General features: G+C 37.9%; 1 protein-coding gene and 1 non-coding gene across 2 annotated transcripts in view; both read right to left on the bottom strand.

Moving 5' to 3' along the window:
- Positions 1-27,509, bottom strand: part of UBE2K (ubiquitin conjugating enzyme E2 K) — a 73,055-nt gene that overhangs the window by 26,578 nt on the left and 18,968 nt on the right. Inside the window, 1 exon segment of the mRNA XM_047719140.1 lies at positions 1,951-2,044. Coding sequence (XP_047575096.1) covers positions 1,951-2,044 — 94 coding nt within the window.
- Positions 5,465-5,572, bottom strand: LOC125094508 (U6 spliceosomal RNA). The gene has a single exon (XR_007125535.1). It is a non-coding gene; the product is annotated as a U6 spliceosomal RNA (small nuclear RNA).

Here is a 27,509-nt window from a genome sequence, read left to right as displayed (position 1 = left end):
TCTCTCTCTCAAATAAATAAATAAAATCTTTAAAAAAAAATAAAATAAAATAAAAAATAAAAAATAAAAATACATCTAAACAGGGGCGCCTGGGTGGCTCAGTGGGTTGAGCCTCTCTGCCTTCGGCTCAGGTCATGGTCTCAGGGTTCTGGAATTGAGCCCCGCATCGCATCGGGCTCTCTGCTCAGCAGGGAGCCTGCTTCCCCCTCTCTCTCTCTGCCTACTTGTGATCTCTGTCAAATGAATAAATAAAGTCTTTAAAAAAAAAATAAAAAAAAATAAAAATACATCTAAACAACCTAAAAAAGATTCAAGAATATTTATAATGCTTACCTTTAAGAAGCAAGTGTATCATTCCATACACTATCTACTATTAAGACAAGAACATGATTTCCATAAGATAACTAATGACCTTTTTTCCATCTAATGATTGTCAAAAGGACTAAATGCATGGTATCCATGAAAGCATCCAGATGAGGCCTGGATACAAAACTAAATAATGTTAAGAAATGGCTCATATGGGGGTGCCTGGGTGGCTCAGTGGGTTAAAGCCTCTGCCTTTGGCTCAGGTCATGATTCCAGGGTCCTGGGATCGAGCCCCGCATCGGGCTCTCTGTTCAGCAGGGAGCCTGCTTCCCTTCCACTCTCTCTGCCTGCCTCTCCGCCTACTTGTGATCTCTGTCTGTCAAATAAATAAAATCTTAAAAACAAACAAACAAACCCTCTTTAAAAAAAAAAAGAAAGAAAAAAAAAGGCTCATATGAACTATAAAACAGGAAATAAAATTTTACCATTTAAGATTTAGTAGGATATGCTAAAGACATTCTAGGGTCTTTAAAAATTTAATGAAAACTAAAATATTTTAGAATACTGGGTTTTTCTGATGACTTTGGATTAACTGTTCATTAAGGAATTATAAGACCTCGCTCAAAGTAGACATAACCACCACTTTCAATATTCAGTCAATCCTCATTTATTCAAAAGCAGAAAGCAATTAGAAACACTGGCTTTGAAGTCAAAGGCTTATTAGGACTCAAATCCCAGCTGTGCCCCTTAGATGTCTGACCTTAAACAAGGCACTTAATTTCTCTGAGCTTAAGTTTCTTCATTCTATGAACAGTGACAACTACTTACCTCATAAGATTTGTTTTAAGGATTAAATGAGAAAATACATGTAAAGCTCTGAAAATAAGAACTCAGTAAATGCTACTATGACTACAAATTCTGTTATGATTTCTACTAAGCATATATCTGAAGGCAAGAACCTTGGATATGCTACATAATCCAAATTTACAATAATATTCATTACTGAAGATTTGCCTAATGAGGAAATAAAAAGCTATGAAAAAGCTTCTTTCCTTATATTACCACCCAATTCCATAGTCTAAAGGAGCTACAGACTTAGTTTGTGAACACAAAGTTCAGCAAAGTTGCCTCCTTTCCTTTTTCTGTCTTGAAACGATCATTCAAAGCTTTCCTGAATAAAGAAAATTAAATATTTGGAATACAGCCTGTGTGAAGACATATGAATGAATAAAATACTTAATGACAAACAGGGGAGAGGAGCTTTATAAAAAAAATAAGTATTTTATCAGTCAGAAATTTAAGGCAAGATTTGTTATAGATACCATATGAAGGGTAACTGAGCATCTATAGTCCATATATTAGAGGCTTAATATGCTAAATGTTTTCTACTGTTAAATTCTAACCTATATAAATTTTAACTTGGTTCTACTAAATCTATGTTGGGAAAAGAAAAAAAATTAGCTAAAATTCAGTAAGAAAAATCAGTCTACAGCAATATCTAAATTTATTATTTAAATGTTGTAATATCCTAAGCCAAATGAAGTTACCTTCCATGTAATTTATAGATACTTAAGATTATTCTGATTTAATGTTTCAGGTAAGTTCTAATACGCACAATATTTTGATACAGAAAAAAGTACTTGCCTTCATATGGTGTGTCTGGAGGTCCTGCTATTTCTCCTCTTAATTCTGTAAAATTCTCATCTACAAGATCTACTTTAATTTGATTTTTGCTCGTCTTAAAAATAAACAGAAAATAAATGTTAGTTATATCAGCAAGAAAAAAGCCTATTTTAAAGTATTATCTATAAAAAAATGTTGAAACCCCCTCTTTAATAAACTTGATTATCTGCTCTAGTAAAGAATAATAACCTATGCTTTTCTAGGATTTAATTAGCCAGTTTTAAGAATATTTTAAACCAAAAAACTAACAAATTTTCACTTCATTGTTTTTAATGAAATAACACCACTCTGAACAACAGTACAATGGCTTGTTAACTTTATTGGAATGTTTAGAGAAAAAGAGCAGACACCTATTTTATATTTGCCAACTTCATGTATGTTAGGCCCAACGTGATAAGTCTATTATTCATCTGTAGATGAACGCTGCTATACTGTACCCCAGGTTACATGGGTTCTATCCATATAAACAGAAAACTCAGGGTCATTAAAAGCCATGTAGGGTATAAACTCTCAAACTAACCACAACAGTTCTAGATGTTTAGGTTAACTAAAATACTATTCCATCCACCCAGCTGGTGAAAACTCGAAGCATCTAATTTAATTTCCCTTTCCATGAAAATTCCTGAAGCCTAAAATGCCTCACTAGAATCATCTAATGCCTTGTATAATCTCTTTTAAGTTGCTTAGTTTAAACTAAGCTACACTGCTTAGTTTAATTCAGTGTCAACTATCTACTTTTCAAAACAGACTTATTTTAAATTTATCTACATCTATTTATTTTGCCCATTACATTTCTCAAAGTCATTTCATATCTATACTATCATTTCAATTTCTCAATCTGTTAACGGTGACCTTAAATGATGCAGAAAACCCTCCAAGGGGATTCACATTACTGTTCAAAAGTACCTGTCTGTAAATGAGCTCTCCAACTTATACTTTGTAATCTACACTAATACCTTACTGGTCCTAAGTCTAAATTCCTAATATGGTAAACTTTCTCTTTTTTTCAATTGTTAAAAACATACATTCTTAATATACAAGCTATGTTTTCATTTTCTTGGTTACGATTTCATATTTTTACCTAAGTAACACAACATATCCACTCTTAAAAAAAAGCCTTGCAGGATTTCAAGAGTAAATTTTTTGCTTTCAACCCTACCTTCTTAAGCTTGTTTACTGGATGAACAATGTAAGAATTACTGTTTTAAGGTCCATGGCTTTCTCCCCCAACCTCCAACAAGAAGATAACAATTTTACTTTTTCTGTAGTAAGCAGTTTATATTAATACAGAATGATAAGTAATGAAAAAATATATAACTTAAAACCCAAATTTTAAAGATTTCATATGACTTCTAATTAATCTTATCTTTTAATAATAACAAGATTTAGAAACTTTATACATTTGAAAAATATTCTAATTAGTAGGTTTATTTTTATATAACCTTTTTCTATTTTTACCTTTGTAATTAATGTATTTTATTTTTTCCTGAAGTTAATTTTACCCCCAAATTAAAATTAATTACAAATATACACATGAGAAATTTCTTCCTGTGCCCTAAAAAATCATTATCATCCTTGGTATATTTGCGGTGGAGGATGAAATATACAATCTTACCAATGATAAAATACTTTGTCCAGTATGCACAGGAATTAATAATGTTAAAATGAAAATTAGAGAAACCATACTTCCACTGCCCAATTTAGAAGCTGCAAGTAGAACTTCCAATTCTCCCCTGAGAGTTCTAAGTAAAACAAGAGTAATCCGATCTTGCAAATCATCAACGCTTTCAAAGTTCTTTATAGCTTCCCACAATATTCCCTTTCCAAAAAAAAGTAAATAACCCTAAAATGTCGGGATACTAAAGGACATGATTAAAGTTTTGGTGAGGAAAAGAAGAGGTAAGAGATATCAGAGAGGCTGCCTTCCAGATTGCCCCCAAATCTCAAGTTAGTAAAATGCTAAATAAACAATTACTAATTGTATTAGTATTCTTCTGTCCTCGTTTCTGTCCTCATTATCACCAAATTATAATTAGAAGAAAACAGACTTTTTTCTCTACAGAAAGCACACTATTAATGTATGAAAAACGTACTAAATTAGCTTAAAAAAATACAATCACCATGATGAATCCATCATAAAGAAGCATGCTACATGGTCTAGACAGAGTAGGATCTTTATCTCCAGATAAGCAAAGATAAAAACAGAAAATGGATAAAGACAGATTTTTCACAGCTTAATTTTTCCATCATGCAATAATTATCCTTTATTATCTCCACAGTTTAACGTCCAGTTACTCCACAATCCAGATTTTTGATCCCAGTGCCCCCAACAAACTAACTTAAAATCAAAGAACTGTAAGGAAGATACAGAAAATGGCAAAAGATGACAGTATTTTAAAAAGTATGCTCTTTGAAGTCTGACAGATAGGAGTTGAATCCAAGTTCCGCCACTCAACTGGCATTAATTTAGGCAAGTCACTTAACATCTCTCAATTTTATTACTCTAAAATGAGAACAAAGATCTCAAATTTAATGAGAATCTTCAAGAAAGCATAGCTACCCTTCCCCCATAATATTAATTATAAAAACCTTTGATTTCAAAGCCCTACTTTATAAAATTTACTTCACAGCTCTGTTTCCAGTCTAAGAATGGAAATGTTATTTCTAAAAGTAACAAAACAATATGTTTGTTATTCATTTTAATGACCAGGAAGACTAAGGCTTTTGGATGAAGCCCTGAAGAACTGTGTTACCACTGTACTAAATTTTTTGTGGCAACATCTGCAAAACTGATTTTATTTTCTTCTCCCAACTCAACTAAACACACAGTTGGGCCTTTGGTAGTTCTGGTTTTTTTAATGTTCCTTTGTGGCTCCAATGGGATTCTAACACATAAAAGGAAAGGACATGAATAGAAGCTACAGTTTCTAGCAAACATTTCTAAAATCAACTATTAAAATATAAAGTATGCATAACAGCACATAATGTTAAATCTTATCTGGATGTCATAAATTGACATTACTGCCAATAAAGCAACAGTGCAGAATTTAAAGCAATTCTATTGGCTTTCCAAGGCCAAGTCTCTAGGTAAATTGATATCACAAAATTTGTCTAAATAATTCCTGGAGTCTATTATATGCCAGAAAGAAATCTCAAGTGTTAGTGAGCAAAACTAAGTCCCTGCCCACTTGGAGCTTACATTCTAGTGAGAAAAACTAAAAACTGAAAGATTTTATAAGAAAAGCTCTAAGTACATTGTTATTTAACCTGTTTAAACTTACATGTGACCTCAAGCAAGTTAATTAAACACTCAACCAAAGTTTCAACCTCTGTCAACTGGGAATTATAAGAGTACTTACTATGTACAGTTCTTGGGGGAATTTAATTAATACAATATATAAAACAATGTCTGCCAAAAAGTAAATGCTAAATGTACAGTAGTCACTTAACACTGTAATATGTTGACTTTTTTTTTTTAAATATGGAACACTTCACGAATTTGCGTGTCATCCTTGCACAGGGGCCATGCTAATCTTCTCTGTATCGTTCCAATTTTTAGTATATGTGCTGCCGAAGTGAGCACATATGTTGACTTTTGACAATGATGTAGAAGCAGAAAATTTCCACCTAAAGCAAATACTATATATATATTTTTTTAAGGACCACTTGTCGCATTACTCTCACTTATATTTATTTGGGAAGATTTATTCTAAAACAAAATTTCAATCTAAATTTCAAATTTTAAATCTAAATTACCCCTGAAGTTATAGATCATTCTCATATGCTATAAAGAAACTATCATTTTGTTTCCTAGTCAAACCACAACTACCAAAATTTAGGAGCACTATCAGTATCATGCAAATAAATGTGAATTTCATTCTTCCTAATTTGTTGGAAATGAGGCTTAAAAGGTTTAAGAGTTGTCATTATTTTCCCCTAAGTTAGTATGAATGACTTATTTTCCCCTACTATTCTAAGACCCCCCAAATAAGAAAGATTTCCACTTTCCAAGCAGTTAATAAGTAACAACTATTCTGAAGCTTGGGGCACGTCACATACCCAAAGCAGGTTGACATGGAAACTTAGAGACCAGAAGGGAACTGAAGCCATGGGAACATTTATGACCCTTACTAATAAATACAAGTTTTAGATCAGTGCTGTCCAACAGATATATAATAATATAAGCCACAGGGCACCTAGGTGGCTCAGTCAGTTAAGCATATACCTTCGCTGGGGTCGTGATCCCAGGATATGGGGATCAAGTCCCGCATCAGGCTCTCTGCTCAACGAGTCTGCTTCTTCCTCTGCCTCTCCCCCTACCCCCGCTCATGTTCTCCTTTTCTCTCTGTCTCACAAAAATAAACAATAAAATCTTTTTTTTTTTTTTTTTTTTTTTTTAGATTTTACTTATTTATTTGACAGAGAGAGATCACAAGTAGACAGAGAGGCAGGCAGAGAGAGAGAGAGAGAGAGGGAAGCAGGCTCCCTGCCGAGCAGAGAGCCCAACGCGGGACTCGATCCCAGGACCCTGAGATCATGACCTGAGCCGAAGGCAGCGACTTAACCCACTGAGCCACCCAGGCGCCCAACAATAAAATCTTAAAAAAAAAAAAAAAGTAAGCCACAAATGTTCTTCAAAATTTTCTAGGGGCACCTTGGGTGGCTCAGATGGCTGGGCGTCTGCCTTTGGCTCGGGTTGTGATCCCAGGGTTCTGGGATCGAGCCCCACAGCAAGCCCCACATCAGGCCCCCCGCTTGACAGGGGGCCTGCTTCTCCCTCTCCCACTCCCCCTGCTTGTGTTCCCTCTCTCGCTACATGTGTCTCTGTCAAATAAATAAAATCTTTAAAAATAAATAAATAGGGGCGCCTGGGTGGCTCAGTGGGTTAAAGCCTCTGCCTTCAGCTCAGGTCATGATCCCAGGGTCCTGGGATCGAGCCCCGCATCGGGCTGTCTGCTCCGCAGGGAGCCTGCTTACTCTTCTCTCTCTCTCTGCCTACTTGTGATCTCTGTCTGTCAAATAAATAAATAAAATCTTTTAAAAAAAATGTTAAAAAAAATAAATAAATAAAAATAAAAAAAATAAATAAAATTTTCTAGTAATCACACCAGAAAGAGTGAAGGAAGTACAGAAATTAACTTTAATAATATTTTATCTCCTATATATAAAATTATCATTTTAACATGTAATCAAAATTAAAAATTCTGAGATTTTTTTTTTTTAAACCAGTGTCTTTGGAACCCAGTGTTTAATTTATAAATCACATGCACATTTCAATTTGGGCTGCCCACACTTCAAGTGTTCAAAAGCCAAATGTGATAGTCAAATCTACAGATATAGAAAGTAAATTATTGGTTGCGAAGAGAGGAGAGGGAAGAAAGAGATGGGAAGGATCTGCTAATGGGTGCAAGGATTATTTTTAAGGATACGAAACATTTTAGAATTAGTGATAACAGCTGCACAACTTTGTGAATATACTAATAACCTCTGATTTGTACATTTTTTTAAAAGTCTAAAAACAGTTTTTAAAACTTGAAAAAAAGTCACATGTGGCTAGTGGCTACAATATTGGACAAGTGCACCTATAATACAGAACCAGGAAATAACAGTCTTTCCAATTACAGCAACAGTCTGTCATTAAAATTTTACTTTCTGGATTTCTGTCACCATACTTCACACAATATGTAATGCAGAATAATTAAAGTTCTGAACATATTAATCCCATAATATTTATTGAGTACTCACTATTCACAAGGCAAATAGGTACTGAGTGGTAAAATTATCAACCAGAAATGTTCTCTAACCCACCCTATCCACATCTACAGAGGTTTCATTCTAAGGTATTAAACAATAAATTATACAATTTTTAAATGAAGTACAGAATATCATGAGAGTAATATTTAACAAAGAGAATCTGGAGGATAACTACCTTTAAAAGATTTATGAATGATGCCAGTGATGGCATTTCAGGCAGAAAGTCCGCCCTGTGCAAAACAGAAGCAATAATGGACCGTGGCATGTTTAAGAATTGAAAAGCCACCAATATGCCTGGAATACACATAAAATAAAGGAGCAGAAATGAATTGGGGAAAGTAGGCAGGAGCCAGATTACAGGGTCAGGAAGAACAATGAGAAACATTTAAAGCTGTGATTTAACAACCAGATTTGAGTCTTTTCAAGAACAAACCACTGTAGTGAGGAAAAAATGCCTGGAGGTAGATTAAAGCAGATACACAGAGAAAGGTTAGGAACCAGTGAAAGTTATCAGAAAGTCCATTTTGGAAAAAAAGGAAGGAAGGAAGGAAGCAAGCAAGGAAGGAGGGAGGGAGAGGAGAAGGGAGGAGGAGAGGAAGGAAGGAAGTTCACTTTGATGAAAAGAAGTAAATCAATCAAGAGAGATAACAGATCGGGGTTGCTCAGTCAGTTGAGCATCCCACTCCTGATTTCGGCTCAGGTCATGATCTCAGGATCAAGAGATCAAGCCTCTCGTCAGGTATCCTGCTCAGCTTGGAGTAGCTTGTCCCTCTTCCTCTGCTCCTCCCCCTGCTGACACTCCCCCCCCACGCCTGTGCTGTCTACCTCTAAAATAATCAAAAATCTTTTTTAAAGATTTTTTTTTTTTTAATTTGACAGAGAGAGATCACAAGCAGATGGAGAGGCAGGCAGAGAGAGAGAGAGGGAAGCAGGATCTCCGCTGAGCAGAGAACCCCAATGTGGGACTCGATCCCAGGACCCTGAGATCATGACCTGAGCCGAAGGCAGCGGCTTAACCCACTGAGCCACCCAGGCGCCCTCAAAAATCTTTTTTTTAAAAGATTTTATTTAATTATTTGACAGACAGAGATCACAAGTAGGCAGAGAAGCAGGCGGAGAGAGGGGGAAGCAGGCTCCCTGCCAAGCAGAGGGCCCGATGCGGGGCTCAATCCCAGGACCCTGAGACCATGACCTGAGCTGAAGGCAGAGGCTTTAACCCACTGAGCCACCCAGGCACCCCTAAAATAATTAAAAATCTTAAAAAGAAAGATATGAGGTGGGGCACCTGGGTGGCTCAGTGGGTTGAGTATCTGCCTTCGGCTCAGGTCATGATCTCCGGGTCCTGGGATCCAGCCCCATGTGGGGCTCCCTGCTCAGTGGGGAGCCTGCTTCTCCTATTCCCTCTCTCTGCCCCTCCCCCAACTCATGCATTAGTGCACATGCTGTCTCTCGCTCTCTCTCTCTCTCTCAAATAAATAAAATCTTTAAAAAAAAAAAAAGAGAGAGAGATGAGGAAAAATTTCTAGGAATAAGTTACTATAAACTACAAGTGTATGCTCTCTTAAAGAAGGAACCAGGATTACTCTTATAGTTTGCTTTTCTACTGAGTGGATGACAATGCAATAAAAAACTAAGATAAGGAAACAAAGTGAGAGGTCAAAATTTGGAGAAAAGGAAAATAAAAACTCAGATTTGGCCATGTTGAAAAGAGCTACATATGAAAATCCAAAGGGCCAAGAATATGGTTCATGATCTAAAATCCAGGAGTGATCTGGGCTGACGATACAATGACGAGCAAGACCAGGAAAAACCAAGATAGTCTGTTACCACTGCCACAAAAGGAAGAAAGAAATTTTTTTTTTAATTTTTAATTTTTAATTTTTAAAATTATTTTTAAGAGATTTTATTTACTTGGGAAAGAGAATGAGAGAGAGAGAGAGAGAGAGTATGAGAAGGGGGAGGGTCAAAGGGAGAAGCAGACCCCCCCTCCCCCAAACTGAGCAGGAAGCCCAATGTGGGACTCGATCTCAGGACTCCAGGATGACGACCTGAGCTAAAGGCAGTCGCATAATCAACTGAGCCACCCAGGTGCCCGGAAAAAAATGTTTTAAGGAGAGAGTAGCTAATGTTGCTGGCAGAGAGTGAAAATAATAGCTAATAACTTATGTAACACCTTATAAGTAGTATTCTGATTTATATGTAGTAACTCATTTGACCCTTTTAACAATCTTATGTATTAAGCAACACAGAAACTGAGATATAGAGGTCACACAGCTAATAATTAGTGAAGCTAAGCTTCAAAAATGACATGTGAGCCAAGACATACATACTTAATTTCACTGACTTATCTTAAGATACCATCAGTAACAGAATGCCCTGTTGTATGACAGTGAGAAGAAAAAAAAAAAACCTTTACTTATACTTTGACACAATATTTTGTCATTTAGATTTTTTAAAGGGGGGCAGAGGGAGAGAAAGAATCTTAAGCATGCTCCATACCTAGCACAAGCCAATGTGGGGCTCAATCTCACACCTTGAAATCATGACCTGAGGTGGATGCTTAACCAACTGAGCCACCCAGGCACCCCTAGAACTTTTTATTTTACACTTACTCAAAGAAACGTTAGACTTCACATATCACTTGTAAGACTGCAGAAAGAAAAAGTAAGCAAAATAGTTATTTTCTTCACATTTAAAGCCCTGAATATGTACACACACACACACACACACACACACACACACACACATACACACAAACTTCCAGGACCATAAGTAAGAAACTGGTAACAGTGATTCCCTTAGGGTAAATAAAACCAAGAACTATGGGGGAGCCTAGGTGCCTCAGTCAGTTAAGCATCTCTCTTTTGCTTCAGGTCTCGATCCTGGGGTACTGGGACACAGCCTCACAATAGATCCCTCTGCTCAGTGGGGAGTCTGCTTGTCCCTCTCCTTTTGCCCCTCCCCCTGCTCTTATGTTCTTTTTCTCTTTCAAGTAAATAAATAAAAGCTTTAAACACACACACACACAAACGGATCTGGGATAGATGGGAGACCACAGTGCTATCTGAATATTATTATTATTTTTTTTTTAAAGATTTTTTTTTTAATTTATTTATTTGTCAGAGAGAGAGGGAGAGAGAGCAAGCACAGGCAGACAGAATGGCAGGCAGAGGCAGAGGGAGAAGCAGGCTCCCCACCAAGCAAGGAGCCCGATGTGGGACTCGATCCCAGGACGCTGGGATCATGACCTGAGCCGAAGGCAGCTGCTTAACCAACTGAGCCACCCAGCTCCCTATCTGAATATTATTATTAAAAGTCATCCCTTGGGGCACCTGGGTGGCTCAGCGGGTTAAAGCCTCTGCCTTTGGCTCAGGTCATGATCTCAGGGTCCTGGGATTGAGCCCCACATCGGGCATCTCTGCTCAGCAGGGAGCCTGCTTCCACCTCTCTCTCTCTGCCTGCCTCTCTGCCTACTTGTGATCTTTGCCTATCAAGTAAATAAATAAAATCTTAAAAAAAAAAAAAGTCATCCCTTTTTCATTTTTTCCATTTCTGATGGGGCTATCATAAAGCTACTAAAATCAACAGCATGGTATTGTAACAGACACATGGACCAATAGAACAGAACAGGGAGCTCAGAAATAGGCCCATACTCATATAGTCAACTCATCTTTGATAAAGGAATAATCTGATGGGAGGGGAAAAAATTGTTTTTTTAAAAGATTGTATTTATTTATTTGACAGAGAGAGAAGACAGTGAGAGAGGGAACACAAGCAGGCGGAGTGGAAGAGGGAGAAGCAGGCTTCCCACTGAGCAGGGAGCCTGAGGCAGGGCTCAATCCCAGGACCCTGGGATCATGACCTGAGCAGAGGACAGATGCTTAACGACTGAGTCACCCAGGTGCCCCAAAAAACAATTATTTTCAACAAAAATGGTACTAGACCAACTGGACATCCACGTGTAAAGTAATCTTCTATTACATTTTACGTTTTCTAAACTGGCAAAATTCTTAATATCCAAAACTGCTAAAGTTGAAGGGATATCAATAAAGCTCAGAAGCCCTTTTAAAGGCAATATAGCAAAAAGTAATAACACCATAAAATCTGTCACACTCTTCTTTTTTTTAAAAAGTTTTTTTATTTATTTATTGGACAGAGAGAGACAGCAAGAGAGGGAACACAAGCAGGGGGAGTGGGAGAGGCAGAAGCAGGCCTCCCACCGAGCAGGGAGCCCGTCCCATGTGGGACTCAATCCCAGGACCCTGGGGTCATGACCTGAGCCAAAAGCAGCTGCTTAACGACTGAGCCACCCAGGTGCCCTTGTCACACTCTTCAACCCAATATTACAACTCCTAGAAACTGCCTAAGGAAATAATTTCATCATAGGTAGGAAAAAATATATAACCCTAATGGAAATCACTGATGCATTAAATATAATGAAAAAAACATTAAGTAACCAATTAATTCAGAGATGTCTAGAAGAATTACAGTGCAATTTAACAGAATACTACAAACAAAAATAAATGAATATAATTCTGGTTTCCAACCCAACATGTAAAAACTTAGAAATCACCACTCCCATCCACAGAGGAAAAAAGCTAAAAACTGAACATCAACAACTCCTCTGAAATCCATCAGAGAAATGAAGCACAGGGCAAATGCTGGCCTGTGACGTGGTGACGTGACTGGGAGAAAGTAAGATTCAAAATTATCAGGGCAAAAGCTCACAAGCATGAGCCATTACCCCAGCAGGAAAAACTAAACTGTAATTGACAAAGTGCTGGAGGCACAGTCAGAATAAATTTGAGAGTGAACAACTCTCAAAGGGCCTTGCCATTTTTGTTGAGTTTTTACCTCCAGGTTCCCTGCCACATTTTCACAGTGACAATCAGAGGAAAATGCGCTCATGCTCCTGACAGAGAGCAGGGGAACTGAGAAGTACTTCTAAAGGTCACAGCTTAGCGCGGGATAGGCTCCCTAAAAGACTGAGACCCAGGGACACCTGGGTGGCTCAGGTCATGGTCCCAGGGTCCCGGGACTGAGTCCTGCATCAGGGAGCCTCCTTCTTCATCTGCCTGCCACTCCCCTCTGCTTGTACACACACACTCTTTCAATAAATGAGGTTTAAAAAAAAAAAAAAAGAGTGAGACCCAATTACAGGACCATAGACTGCTTCCCCTCCCCCAAACACCACATCAATAGGGCTCCTGTGTAATAACAGGGGATTACAACTCCAAGAACTGCATGTCTCAGACCTGACTTAAGAAGATGTCTCTAGGGAGCCCCAGAGGCAACAGGGAAGACAAAAATAAGAACAACAGAGGAGATTTTAGACTTTGGTATCTACAGCTATAGCAAACAGTATCCCTGGACAGACAGACATAAAGTCTCACACTGAAGGCCTATCTACCTTGGTTCCTTTTACCAAGTATATCGTTCATGACTTTGGCTTTCAAGAAAAAATTATAAGGCATACCAAAAAACAAAACCACAGAAAAAGACTCAGAAGGCAGAAATGCTAGAATTAGACTAAAAATTTTAAACTATGATTAATATGCTAAGTGCCATTATGGAAGAAGTTAACAATGCCCAAATCAAGTAGGTAATGTTAACAAAGAGATGGAAACTCTAAGAAGGAATTAAAAGAACATGCTAGAAATAATTTAAAAAAAAAAAAAAAAAAAAAACAGAAATGAAAAATGCCTCTGATGGGCCCATTAGTAAGTAAACACAAAAAATGAATCTGTGAGCTAGAAAAAAATGAATAGAAACCCCAAAATCTGAAATGCAAAGGAAGGACAAATGAAAAAGACTAGAATCTCCAAAAGGTGTAACATACAAGTAATGAGAATACCAGAATGAGAAGACAGGAAAAGAAGAAATATTTGAAGCAATAATGACCAAGAATTTCCCTAAATTAATGACAGACACTGAATCACAGATCCAAGAAATTCAGAGAATGTAAAAGAGGATCAATCCTAAGAAATCTATAGCTTAGGCATATCATATGCAAACTGAAGAAAACCAAACACAAAGAGAAAAGCTTGAAAAGAATATCAGAAGAAAAAAAAAACCTTGCCTAACAAGGAGCAAAGATAAAAATTACATTGGGGGGCGCCTGGGTGGCTCAGTGGGTAAAAGGCTCTGCCTTCGGCTCAGGTCATGATCTCAGGGTCCTGGGATGGAGCCCCACATCAGGATCCCTGCTGGGTGGGAAGTCTGCTTCTCCCTCTCCCACTCCCTCTGCTTGTGTTCCCTCTCTTGCTGTGTCTCTCTCTGTCAAATAAATAAATAAAACCTTTATAAATAAATAAATAAATAAATAAAATCTTTTAAAAAATCATGAAAGCAAGAAAATGGACTGTAGTATTTAGTGTTGAAAGCAGGAATGCGTGGGTGGCTCAGTCGGTGGAGTGTGTGACTCTTGATTTCAGGGTCGTGGGTTCAGGCCTCATGATGGATGTGGAGATAACTTAAAAAATAATAAAAATGAAAACAAGTGTTGAAAGCAAAAAGCCCTACCAACCTAACATTCTATATATCTAGCAAAATTATCCTTCAGATATGAAAGATAAATAAAGACTTCCCAAATAAGAATAGGACATCTATTATTAGCTGACCTGTCTTGCAAGAAATAGTAGAAGAAATTCTTCAGGAAGTAGGAAAATGCTATAGATCAGAAACACAGAATTTACATAAAGAAAAAAGAAACAAAGAGCATTAGAGAAAAAATAAAGGTTAAATAGAATCTTTGATCTTACTCTTTTTTGGACAGAGGAGTTGGGGGAGGAAGGGAGGAGGGTGAGGGAGAGAAAGTGGGTGGCAAAGGGCAGAGGGAGAGAGAGTTCCAAGCAGGCTCCACGCCCAGCACAGAACCTGATGTAGGCAGGACTCAAATCTCACAAACCTGAGATCATGACCTGAGCCAAAATCAACAGTGTGATCCTTAATGGACTGAGTCCCCCAGGGACCCCTGACTTTTCATATTCTTAATTATCTAACAGATAAGAATATGTTCAAAACAATAACAACAAAAAAGTATCTGGTGACTATACCTCATGGGTAAGAAATGAATGAGTTATAGTAGACAGGAGGGAGGAAATGTGAATTTTTTTTTTTGGAAACGTGAATTTTGTTACAAAGTACTCTCACTACTTGTGAAGTAGTACAGTGTTATTACAAAGAGTATCTGTTAAGTATATGCAGCAATTTCAAAGGCAACTACTAAAAATAAGAAAGAAAAAGCACAAATAATATGCTAAGAGAAGAAAAAAAATGGAATCATAAAATGCTCAATAAAACAAGTTAAGGCAGAAAAAGAGTGTAAGACAAAAAAGAGAAGGAACAAGGGCAACAAATAAAATACAGTAAAAAAAGGAGGGGGCACCTCGGTGGCTCTAATGATTAAGCATCTGCCTTTGGTTTGGGTTATGATCTGCAGGTCCTAGGATCGAACCCCATGCTGGGCTCCCAACTGAGTGGGAGTCTGCTTCTGCCTCTCCCCCTGCTTGTGATCTGTCTCTCTCTCGGAATAAATAAAATCTTAAAAAAAGGAAAAAAAAAAACAGTGTAAAAAAAAAAAAAAAGCGGCAGACATTAATCCAAATATATCAACAATAATTTTAAATATCAATAGTCTAAATATAACAAAAGATAAATACTACTGGAGTGGATAAAGAAAAAGGTCAACTATATGCTATCTAAATGAAACTCACTTTAAATGCAAAGACAAAGACACACTGACAGTAAAGAGAATGGAAAAACTATAAAACTAAGAAAACATAAAAGCTTCATGACAACTGGATTTGGCAATGATTTCTTGGATATGACACCAACAAAAATAGAAATAAGAACTGGAATCACATCAAAGTGAAAAGTTCCTGTGCATCAAAGAACACAATCAACAGAGTAAAAAGGCAACCTATGGAGTGGAAGAAATTATTTAAAAGTCATGTAAATGACAAGTGATTAATATCCAGGATATGTAAAAGAACTCTTAAAATCATTAAAAAAAAACCACAATTAAAAAATGGGTAAAGTGGGGCGTCTGGGTGGCTCAGTGGGTTAGGCCTCTGCCTTCAGCTCAGGTCATGATCCCAGGGTCCTGGGATCGAGCCCTGCATCGGGCTTTCTGCTCAGCAGGGAGCCTGCCTACCCCTCTCTCTCTGCCTGCCTCTCTGCCTACTTGTGATCTCTGTCAAATAAATAAATAAAATCTTTAAAAAAAAAATGGATAAAGTACTTGGGCAACCCTGCCGAGACCGCTCTCACTCTTGAGAACTTTTTATCTTCATTTAATAAACTTCTATCGCTTTACACACACACACACACACACACATGGGGGAGGGTCAAGTAGTTAAATAGACATTTCTCTACAAGATATGCAAGTGGCCAACAAGCACATAAAAAGATTCTCAACATTATTACATAACTATAATTAGGGAAATGCAAATCAAAACCACAATGAGATACAAGGATCTACAGGGATGGCTACTATCAAAAAAAATTGAAAGTAGTAAGTGTTGTCATGGACGTGGAAAAACTGGGACCATGTGCACTGCTGGTGGGAACATAAAACAGTGCAGCCACAATGTTAAACAGTATGTTGTTCATCAAAAAATTGCAAATGGAATTACTATGTGATTAAGCAATTCCACTTCTGGTACATGCTCAAAAATCAGGGTCTCAAATAATCTGCGCACCCATTTCATGGCAGCATTATTCAAGAACAGCCAAAAGGGGGGCGCCTGGGTGGCTCAGTAAGTTAATCATTTGACTCTTGATTTCAGCTCAGGTCATGATCTCAGGGTCCTAGGATAGAGCCGCATGTTTTGAGGATTCTCTCTCTCCCTCTGTCCCTCCCCCAACTCTCTCTTGTTCTCAAATAAATAAATCTTCTTAAAAAATTCTTAAAGTATATGTAAGCATAACAACGGAGTTTCAGGGGTGTCTGGGTGGCCTATCAGTTAAGGATCCAGCTCTTGATTTCAGCTTAGATCATGATCTCAGGGTTGTGAGGTCGACCCCACACCAAGGCTCTGTACTCAATGGGGAGTCTGCTTAAGATTCTCTGTCCGGGGGCGCCTGCATGACTCAGTCTGCCTTCGGCTCAGGTCATGATTCCAGGGTCCTGGGCAAGCCCCGCATTGGGCTCCCTGATCAGCAGGAAGCCTGCTTCTCCCTCTCCCACTCCCCCTGCTTGTGTTCCCTCTCTCGATGTGTCTCCCTAATAAATAAATAAAATCTTAAAAAAAAAAAAAAAAGATTCTCTCTCAGGGTCTTGGTGACTCATTCAGTTAAGCAGCTGCCTTTGGCTCCAGTCATGCTCAGGGTCCTGGGATGGGAGCCCCATATTGCATTCCCCACTCAGCAGGGAGTCTGCTTCTCCCCCTCCCTCTGTCCCTCCCTGTGCTCTAGTGCTCTCTCAAATAAAGAAAATCTTAAAAAAAAAAAAAATTCTCTCTCCCTCTAAAATAAACAAATCTTAAAAAAAACAAAAAAAATAAGGAGCTTCACAATACATGAGGCAGTACAATAAAACTATGAGAAAGAGATGAATCCGCTACTATACTCAGACTGCAACATCCTTCTACCATTATTTGACAAATCCAGTAGACAGACATAGATGGGACTGATTAGTAAACACCAAACTGGATCTAATGTACATCCATAAACTACTTCATCCAACAGCAGGAGAATATATACTCTTCTCAAGCTCAAAAAACACAAATTAGGATCAGGAATAATATAAATTCAAAAGAACAGGAATATACAAAGTATACTGTCAGACCACAATGGAATCACACTGGCAATCAGGGCAAGTGGCTGGCTCAGTCAGCAGAGCATGCAATTCTTTTTTTTTTTTTTTTTTTTAAGATTTTATTTATTTATTTGACAGACAGAGATCACAAATAGGCAGAGAAACAGGCAGAGAGAGAGGAGGAAGCAGGCTCCCTGCTGAGCAGAGAGCCCAATGTGGGGCTGGATCCCAGGACCCTGGGATCATGACCTGAGCTGAAGGCAGAGGCTTTCACCCACTGAGCCACCCAGGCGCCCACAGAGCATGCAATTCTTGATCTCAGGTTTGTGAGTTCAAGCCCCATAGTGAGTGTGGAGGTTATTCAGAAATAAAATCTTTTAAAAATAAATAAAAATAAACTAGAAATCAATGAGAGGAAGATAGCTGGAAAACCTCAAAACACTTGGGAGATTAAACAACACACTTCTCAATAACACATAGGTCAAAGAAGACCTCTTAATAGAACTCTTAAAATGTTCTGAACTAAATGAAAACAAAAAGACATCAAAATTTGCAGAAGGTAATAAAAACAGTGCTTTGAGGGCGATTCATGTTGAATGCATACATTAGAAAAAAGTCAAAATTAATCTAGGATCCCACCTATGAAATCAGAAAGAGAACAAATTATATACAAAGTAATGAAAAGTAATTTAGAAGTTGAAGCAATGAAATTGAAATCAATGAAATTGAAAACAAGAAATAAACAGAAAAGGCAATTAAACCAAAAATTGGTTCTCTGAAACAATCAAGTAAATTGATAAACTCTAGACAGTTTAAGAAAAAAGAGAGAAGACACAAATTACTAAATATCAGAAATGAGAGACCCATCTCCACTAATTCCACAGACATTAAAACAGCAAGTAATATTGCAAACAACTCTATGCTCAAAAATTTGATGACCCAGATGAAGTGAACTGATTCCTTCAAAGACACCATCTGGGGCGCCTGGGTGGCTCAGTCATTAATCATGTGCCTTTGGTTCAGGTCATGATCCCAGGGTCCTGGGATCGAGCCCCACACTGGGTGCTCTGCTCAGCGGAGAGCTTCTTCTCCCTCTCCCACTCTCCCTGCTTGTGTTCTCTCTCTGCTGTGAGACACAATATGCCAAAATTCAACAGACAGACTATCTGAATAAGATTATATTAAGGAAACTGAATCAATAATAACTTTATAAAACAAAAAGCACCAGCCCCAGATAGTGTCCATGATTAATTCTACCAAACATTTAAGGAAGAAATTACACCAATTCTCTACCACTTATCATCTCTTTTGTAAGGTAGAAGCAAAGCAAAAAGTATTTCCTAACTCATTTTATGAGGCCAGTATTACCCTAATACCAAAACCAAACAAATGACAAGTACAGACCAGTATCTCTCACAAACACGTATGCAAAAATCCTCAAAAAAAAAAAAAAAAGGAGCAAATTTACTTCAACAATGAATTAAAAGAACTATACAGTTACCCTTGAACAAGGGGGGGAGGGGTGCTGATGCCCTGTACAGTTGGAAACCTGAATGTAACTTTTGATTCCCAAAAAATTAAGTACTAATAGCTCACTACTGACCAGAAGCCTTACTGATAACATAAACAATCAACACATATGATATATGTTACATGTATTAATACTATAGTCTTACAATAATGTGAGCTAGAAAAGAGAATATACCCACCAGATCATAAAGAAAATACATTTATGTTACTGTACTGTATTTGTAAAAAATGTATTACGTAGACCTATGCTATTCAAATCTGTGTTGTTCAAGGGTCAACTGTACACCATGACAAGTGGAATTTATCCTGGCTATACATGCTAGTGCAATGTTCAAAAATTAATTAATGTACTGATCATATCGATAGGTTAAAAGAAAAACCATGCAATCGTTATCAACAGATCTAGAAAAACTGTTTCACAAAATCCAAAACCCATTCACAATAAAAACACTCCATATAAACTAGGAATAGAGTGGAACTTTCTCAACATGATAAGTAATGTTTACAAAAAAACTAAGAGCTAACATCCTACTTAATGATGAGAAACACAAAGCTTTCTCAGTAAGATCAGGTAGAAGTCAAGGATATCCCCTCTTACCATTCCTTTTCAACATTAAACTAGTTCTAGCTACTGCAATAAGAAAAGGTGTACAAATTGAGAAGGAAAAAATAAATTTTTGTTCACAAATGACACCATGTAGAAAATCTGAAAGAAATTACAAATTCGGAGAATAAGCAATTATAGCAAGGCTGCAGGATACAAGGTTAATACACAAAAATCAATCACTTTATATATATCAGCAATGAAAACTGGAATTTGAATTCAAAAACACAAACCATTTAACATTAGCACCCGTTAGGCAGAATAATGAGGTATAAATCTAACAAATATGTGCAAGAATTATATGAGGAAACTTACAAAGCTCTGATGGATGATATTAAAGGACTAAAAAAACGGAGGAGTGACATTACCAAGCTTCAAGATTTGCTGTAAAGCTACCGTAATCAAAACATGGTACCAGCCAAAGAACAAAGAGATCCATGAAACAGAATATATAGCCCAGAAATAGACCCACATAAATATAATAGTCAACTGATCTTTGACAAAAGAGCAAAGTCAATACAACAGAGCAGTCTTTTCAACAAATATTTCTGAAACAACCAGACATACACACATGGGGGAAAAAATATCTAGACACAGTGCTTACAACACCCTTCATGAAAATTAACTCAATGGATTAGAGACCTAAACATAAAATACAAAAGTATAAAACTCCTAGAAGATAACAAAGGGGATAATCTAGATAAACTTGGTATGGCTATAACCTTTTAGATAAAACACCAAAGGTTTAATCCATGAAAGAAATAACTAATAACTAGAACTTCATTAAAATAGAAAACTGTTGTGCAAAAGACAATGTCAGAATGAAGGAATAAGGGATGGGAGAAAATATCTACGCAAGATATATCTGATAAAGGACTGTTACACAAAACATACAAAGAGGGGCACCTGGGTGGCTCAGTGGGTTAAGCCTCTGCCTTCACCTTTCATGATCTCAGGGTCCTGGGATAGAGCCCCACATCAGGCTCTCTGCTCACTGGGGAGCGTGCTTCCCCTCTCTCTCTGCCTCTCTGCCTACTTGTGATCTCTGTCAAATAAATAAATAAAATCTTTAAAAAAAATACATTCATAAAACTCAACAATTAGAAAACAACACAAAAAATGAATTTAAGACCTTAACAGACAAGATATACAGATTGCAAATAAACATATGAAAAGATGGCCCACTTCATATGCCACGGGGTAAATGCAAATTCTAACAATGAGATACCACTACATACCTAATTAGAAGAGCCAAAATCTGGACAAAATGCTGGCAAGGATGTGGAACTGCATAAATTCTCAATCAGTGCTGGTGGGAATACAAAATTATGCAGCCACCCTGGAAGACAGTTGTGGTTCTTACAGAACTAATCACACTCCCTGGTTATTTACCCAAAGGAGTTGAAAATTTATGTCCACACAAAAACTTGTACACGGTTGTTTATAGCAGCTTTTTTCATGATTGCCAAAACTTGGAGGCAACCAAGATGTATGTCAGTAGATGAATGGATAACTGCCATACATTCAGATAATGGAAAATTAAATATATATTTATTACATATATAAATAGATAACAAAAATAACTATCAAGCCACAAAGAGATACAGAGGAAAGTTAAATGCCTATTCCTAATTGAAAGAAGTCAATCTGAAAAGGCTACATAATTGTGCAATTCCAACTACATGCCATTCTGGAAAAGCAAAATTATGGAGACAGTGAAAAGATCAGCAGTGGTGGCAGTGGGGAGGGAGATGGACAGGATGACACAGAGGATTTTTAGGGCAATGAAAATACTCTGGGGAGGTGTCTGGTTGGCTCAGTTGTTAGAACATGCAACTTCTGATCTTGGGGTCAGGAGTTCAAGCCCCACTTTGGGTATAGAGATGACTAAAAAATAAACTTAGGGGCACCTGGGTGGCTCAGTGGGTTAAAGCTCTGCCTTTGGCTCAGGTCATGATCCCAGGGTCCTGGGATCGGCCCCCGCATCAGGCTCTCTGCTCAGCGGGGAGCCTGTTTCCCCCTATCTCTCTCTCTCTCCCTCTGCCTGCCTCTCTGCCTACTTCTGATCTCTGTATGTCAAATAAATAAATAAATAAGATCTTTTTTTTAAAAAAGTATTAAAAAATAAATAAATAACTTTAAAAAAAAACCCACTCTGTATGATATTATAATGATGAACACATTACACTACCCACAGAATAAACAAAACCAAAGGTGAACCACCTATAGACTTTGGGTGATTGTGATCTATCAGTGTAGGTTCATAAGCTATAACAAATGTAACCTATACCTTGGCAGTTTATAGGGGATACTGATGAGGGAAGCTACGCATCTGTGAAAGCAGGGTGTGTCAAAAAGTTGTTCTTAAATCTTGTGATTCTACACAAGTCTTCCTTTACATCAACTATCATCACACACAGAGCTAAAATACTTTAACTGTGGTTGTAACTTTGCTCGTATGTAAGAAAGTTCATAAACTGAAAATTCCTGTATTTACTAAATATATAAAGGCATGGAAAAAGTTACTCAAAGTTCCCTCTGAAAGAGGATTAGGACTGAAGTCAGGAAGGAAAGGGTGAGTAAGTATTGAAAACTATTACTCTGGAGCACCTGGGTGGCACAGTTAGTTAAGCATCTGACCTTGGTTTCGGTTCAGCTCATGATCTCTAGGTCGTGAGATCAAGCCCCACGCCAGACTCTGGGTTCAGTGTTGAGTCTCCTTAAGATCCTCTCTCCCGGGACGCCTGGGTGGCTCAGTTGGTTAAGCAGCTGCCTTCGGCTCAGGTCATGATCCCAGCGTCCTGGGATCGAGTCCCACATCGGGCTCCTTGCTCATCAGGGAGCCGGCTTCTCCCTCTGCCTCTGCCTGCCATTCTGTCTGCCTGTGCTTGCTCTCTCTCCCTCTCTCTAAAAAAAAAAAAATTAAAAAAAAAAAAAAATTCTCTCTCCCTCTCCCATCTCCCCCATTCTCTCTCCCCACCAAAGTAATGATTGAAAAAAAGAAGAAAACTTTTACTCCATATATTTGTGCATTGAAAAAATTTTCACAAAGACCCTGTATCCTTAATTTAAAACAACTTTTTAATCTTTTAAATTCCTATATCACTAAGAAAATGCAAAGGAATTTTAAATGATAAAAAGTACTGACAGTAAAAAAGAAAAAAATAACTAAAGAACTGAAAACAAAGGAAGAAAAACATTAGAACTAAAATAAAATTGAAAAGTCTTGGGCTCAATTAATAAGATAATAAGTAAAGGTGGGAAAAAGAAACTAAAAAATGAAGTAAATCAAGCCCTGTATTTGCTACGTATTAATAACATCATAAATAACAAAAGTATATTACATATGAGATTCTTAAAACATCTAAATTGACAAAAATTTTGAACATGACATTAAGACAAAGAAATTCACAAAAAATATGCCTTTCAGCAACTGCTCTAAAAAGCCACCTGGGTTCTCAAACACATATTCCAATTTACAAAGAATAATCCCATATGGCTTGAAAACAATGAAATGAAAAGAATGATCATAAACACATTTTATAAAACAAACATGGCTCTGAGCCCCTACCCCCAAAACTTACCCACCACAATCCTGAACAAAAATAGGCAAATCTCACTAAAAAGATACACAACTCTGAACATAATCTTGGTTAACATACATTACAAACTGAAGTACTATTCAAAACGGCCAAGAGGAATGTATTCCAAGAATTCAAGAATGATTTCACTCCATGAAAACTTTTATCAAAAAGTACTTGGGGAGTGCTGCCTGGCTCAGGCAGTGAAGCATATGACTCTTGATTTTGGGGCTGTAAATCTGAGCCCCAGTTGGGTGTATAGATTACTTAAAAATAAAATATTAAGGAGCACATTTGATTGAGCATGGGGCTCTCGGTTTCTGCTCAGTAGTGATCTCAGTCAGGGTCATGAGTTGGGCTCCACGCTCAGCAATGACTATGCTTAAGTTTCTCTCTTCCTCTCCTTCTACTCCCCCAACCCCGCAAACATGCATTCTAAAAATAAATAAATCTTAAAAACAAAATCTAAAAAAGTTAAAAACATATTTAAATGCCTTAATTTGACAAAATATATACCTGAAATTGAGATAAAATTATATTTTTCTTAAAAAAGGGAAAAGAGGGGTGCCTGGGTGGCTAAGTGAGTTAAACCTCTGCCTTCGGCTCAGGTCATGATCTCAGGGTCCTGGGATGGAGTTCCGCATGGGGCTCTCTGCTCATCAGGGAGCCTGTTTCCCCCTCTCTCTGCCTGCCTCTCTGCCTACTTGTGATCTCTCTCTCTCTGTCAAATAAATAAAATCTTTAAAAAAATAAAATAATAATAAAGGGAAAAGACAAGAAAATATGCCTTTACTTCTACCACTTAAGAATAATCCTTTCAGGGGCGCCTGGGTGGCTCAGTGGGTTAAAGCCTCTGCCTTCAGCTCAGGTCATGATCTCAGGGTCCTGGGATCGAGCCCCGCATCGGGCTCTCTGCTCGGCAGGGAGCCTGCTTCCCCCTCTCTCTCTCTACCTGGCTCTCTGCCTGCTTGTGATCTCTGTCAAATAAATAAATAAAATATTTTTAAAAAAAAAAGAATAATCCTTTCAGGGATGCTTGGGTGGCGCTCAGTGGGTTAAAGCCTCTGCCTTCAGCTCAGGTCGTGATCTCAGGGTCCTGGACGCAACGCAACGGGCTCTCTGCTCAGCAGGGAGCCTGCTTCCACCCCTCTTCTCTGCCTACTTGTGATCTCTGTCAAATAAATAAATAAAATCTTTAAAAAAAAAAATCCTTTCACCTAAACACAAACACTATTATAAAATCCAACACGAATTTATTTTGCATAAATGTTATTTTAACCACAAGAATTTCAAACAACAAAGACAGATCTCAAATTATTTCTGAAGCTGTGACTTGAAATCCCCAATCTCTAGAACAGTGAGAAAGTTAATTTCTTCTTGTTTATGCCATGCCCACTATGGTATTTTGTTATGGTAGCCTAGGTTGATCAAGACACCCACACACTGATAAAAAAAGGGAAAGGGGAAAATCATTATTGCCATTGGAGCTGACTACTATACCAATCTTTACTCTGATAATAATTATTTTTCTTTCCAGTTGACGACAGAAAACTCTTCTTTCTGGGAGAATATTAGCTAAGCAAATGTAGAGTTGCCGATTAGGAAAATCAACTTTCTGCAATGCCCAATGAAGTAACTGGTGCAGGCAAAGATCAAATGACCTAGTATCGCTAACAGTGAGGCAACATATTATTACACATCTATTAATGACTAAATTTGAAATATATACTACACTTGGAGTCTTGCCAAAAATGTTGACCCCAAATCTAGTCCAACCTTTACACATAAACTCCCACTTTACAAGAAATACAAAAAGCACCTTCATAAAGAAATCTCCAGGATTTTCAGTGTCAAAGAGAGAAAAAAGAAGGGTGTGTGTCAAAGAACCACTGTAAATTTTAGAACACTAAAAATTACATTCTCATGCAATTTGTAAACCTTAAGTAGATCCTGCTTTCCCTCCCAAAAAAGGCTATAAAACCAAGGAATTAATATTTTCTTTGGTAGAATAATGATACTATGGTTATGTAAAAGAATGTTATTTTTAGGAGATGCAAGCTCAAAATTTTGGTAGTGAATTACCTTCATATCAGTAACATTAACAACTGTTGAACTTAATTAGTGGGAATATAAGTATACTTCAACTTTCCATTTGAAAATTTTCTTAATAAGGGGCACCTGGATGGCTCAGTCAGTTAAGTGTCTGCTTTCAGCTCAGGTCTTGATCCCAGGATCCTGGGATGGAGCCCAGCATCCGACTCCCTACTCAGTGGGGCGTCTGCCTCTCCCCCTGCTTCTTCTCCACACCCCCACGCTTGTGCACACGCACGCCTGCATACACATGCGCTCTCAAGAAAGGAAGGCAGGAGGAAAGAAGGAGGGGGGAGATTTCTTAATAAAAAGTTAAATACGGACACCTGGGTGGCTGAGTAATTAGGTGTCTGCCTTCTGTTCAGGTCCTGATCCTGGAGTCCCAAGATCAAGTCCCGCATCAGGCTCCCAGCCCAGCCGGGAGTCTGCTTCTCCTTCTGACCCTCTCTCCTCTCACGCTCTCTCTCTCACAAATAAATAAATAAAATCTTTCTTAAAAATTAAGTAAAATTAAAAAATAAAACTGGACAACTGATTTTTTCTTTTAAGATTTTATTTATTTATTTATTTGAGAGACAGTGAGAGAGAGCATGAGCAAGGAGAAGGTCAGAGGGAGAAGCAGACTCCCCATGGAGCTGGGAGCCTGATGCGGGACTCGATCCCAGGACTTCGGGATCATGACCTGAGCCGAAGGCAGTCGTCCAATCAACTGAGCCACCTAGGCGTCCCTGATTTTTCAATTTGACTTAAAAAAAAAAAAAAAAAAAAAAAAAAAAGATTGTATTAATGGTAAGACTATGATGAAACTGGCTATCTCATGCAGTGCCAGTGCTACAGTAATTTACAACAAACTTTCTGGGAAGCACTTTGGTCATCAGCATATGAGAAATTCAGACACTATGACCCAGTAACTTTTTTCCAGGAAATCTATCTTAGGGAAATAAATTAATATAAAAATTATATATATTCCATTCAATACATACACATACATACACACACAGTGGAAGAAACAGAAACAACCTTTAAATGTTGAAGAAAAGAATGGTTTAGGGGCACCTGGCTGGCTCAGTCAGAAGAGCATGATCTTGGGGCCCCTTAGTTCAAGTCCCATGTTGGGTATAGAGATTACTTAAACAAATAAAACTTTAAAACAAAAATGGTTTGGTCAGGTAATATTAAATATATGTTAAATACTATTAATATTTAATGCCACTTAATATTTAAACTTTTTTTTTTTTTTTTTTAAGATTTTAAGTAATCTTGGGGCACCTGGGTGGCTCAGTCATTAAGCACCTGCCTTCGGCTCAGGTCATGATCCCAGGGTCCTGGCATGGAGCCCCATGTCAGGCTCCCTGCTCAGCAGGAAGCCTGCTTCTCTCTCTCCTACTGCTTGTGTTCCCTCTCTCCTTGTCTCTCTCTCAAGTAAATAAATAAAATCTTTAAAAAAAAAAAAAAAAAAAGATTTTAAGTAATCTCTACATCCAACATGGGGCTCAGACTCATAACCCCGAGATGAAGAGTTGCCCAGTCCACCAATTGAGCCAGCCAGGCACCTCTGAATAGTAAACATTTTAAAAGAATATTTAATATTTATCAGGTGCCTGGGTAGTTCAGTCAGTTAAACATCTGACTTTTTTTTAAAAAGATTTTATTTATTTATTTATTAGAGAGAGAGAGAGAGAGAGAGCGTGCGCGCTCACACAAGTAGCAGAGTGGCACACAGAGGGAGAGAGAGAAGCAGGCTCCCCGCTAAGCAGAGAGCCCAATGTAGGGCTCAATCCCAGGACCTTGGGATCATGACCCTAGCCAAAGGCAGATGCTTAAATTACTGAGCCACGCAGAAGCCCCAAATGTCCAACTCTTGATCTCAACTCAGGTCTTGCTCTCATGGTGGTGAGTTCAAGCCCCAGTTGGGCATGGAGCCTACTTAGGAAGAAAGGAAACAGAAAACATATTAAGAGAAAAAAAAAACACAAAACAATAATACTACATACTATGACCTTGATTTGGTTTAAACACACACACACACAAAAGAAAAAGGATGTCGGGTTGCCTGGGCGACTCAGTCAGTTAAGTCTGTCTTCGGTTCAGGTTGTGATCCCTGAGTCCTGGGATCGAGTCCCCTGTCGGGTTAGTTGCCCAGCGGGAAGCCTGCTTCTCCCTCTGCATGCCCTGCCAGCTGCTCTTCCTGCCTGTGCTC

The sequence above is a fragment of the Lutra lutra genome, chromosome 2 (genome assembly GCF_902655055.1).
Source record: "Lutra lutra chromosome 2, mLutLut1.2, whole genome shotgun sequence".
Lineage (NCBI taxonomy): Eukaryota > Metazoa > Chordata > Mammalia > Carnivora > Mustelidae > Lutra > Lutra lutra.
Note: the sequence above shows the minus strand (reverse complement) of the source record. Positions and strands in the feature narration are given on the sequence as shown.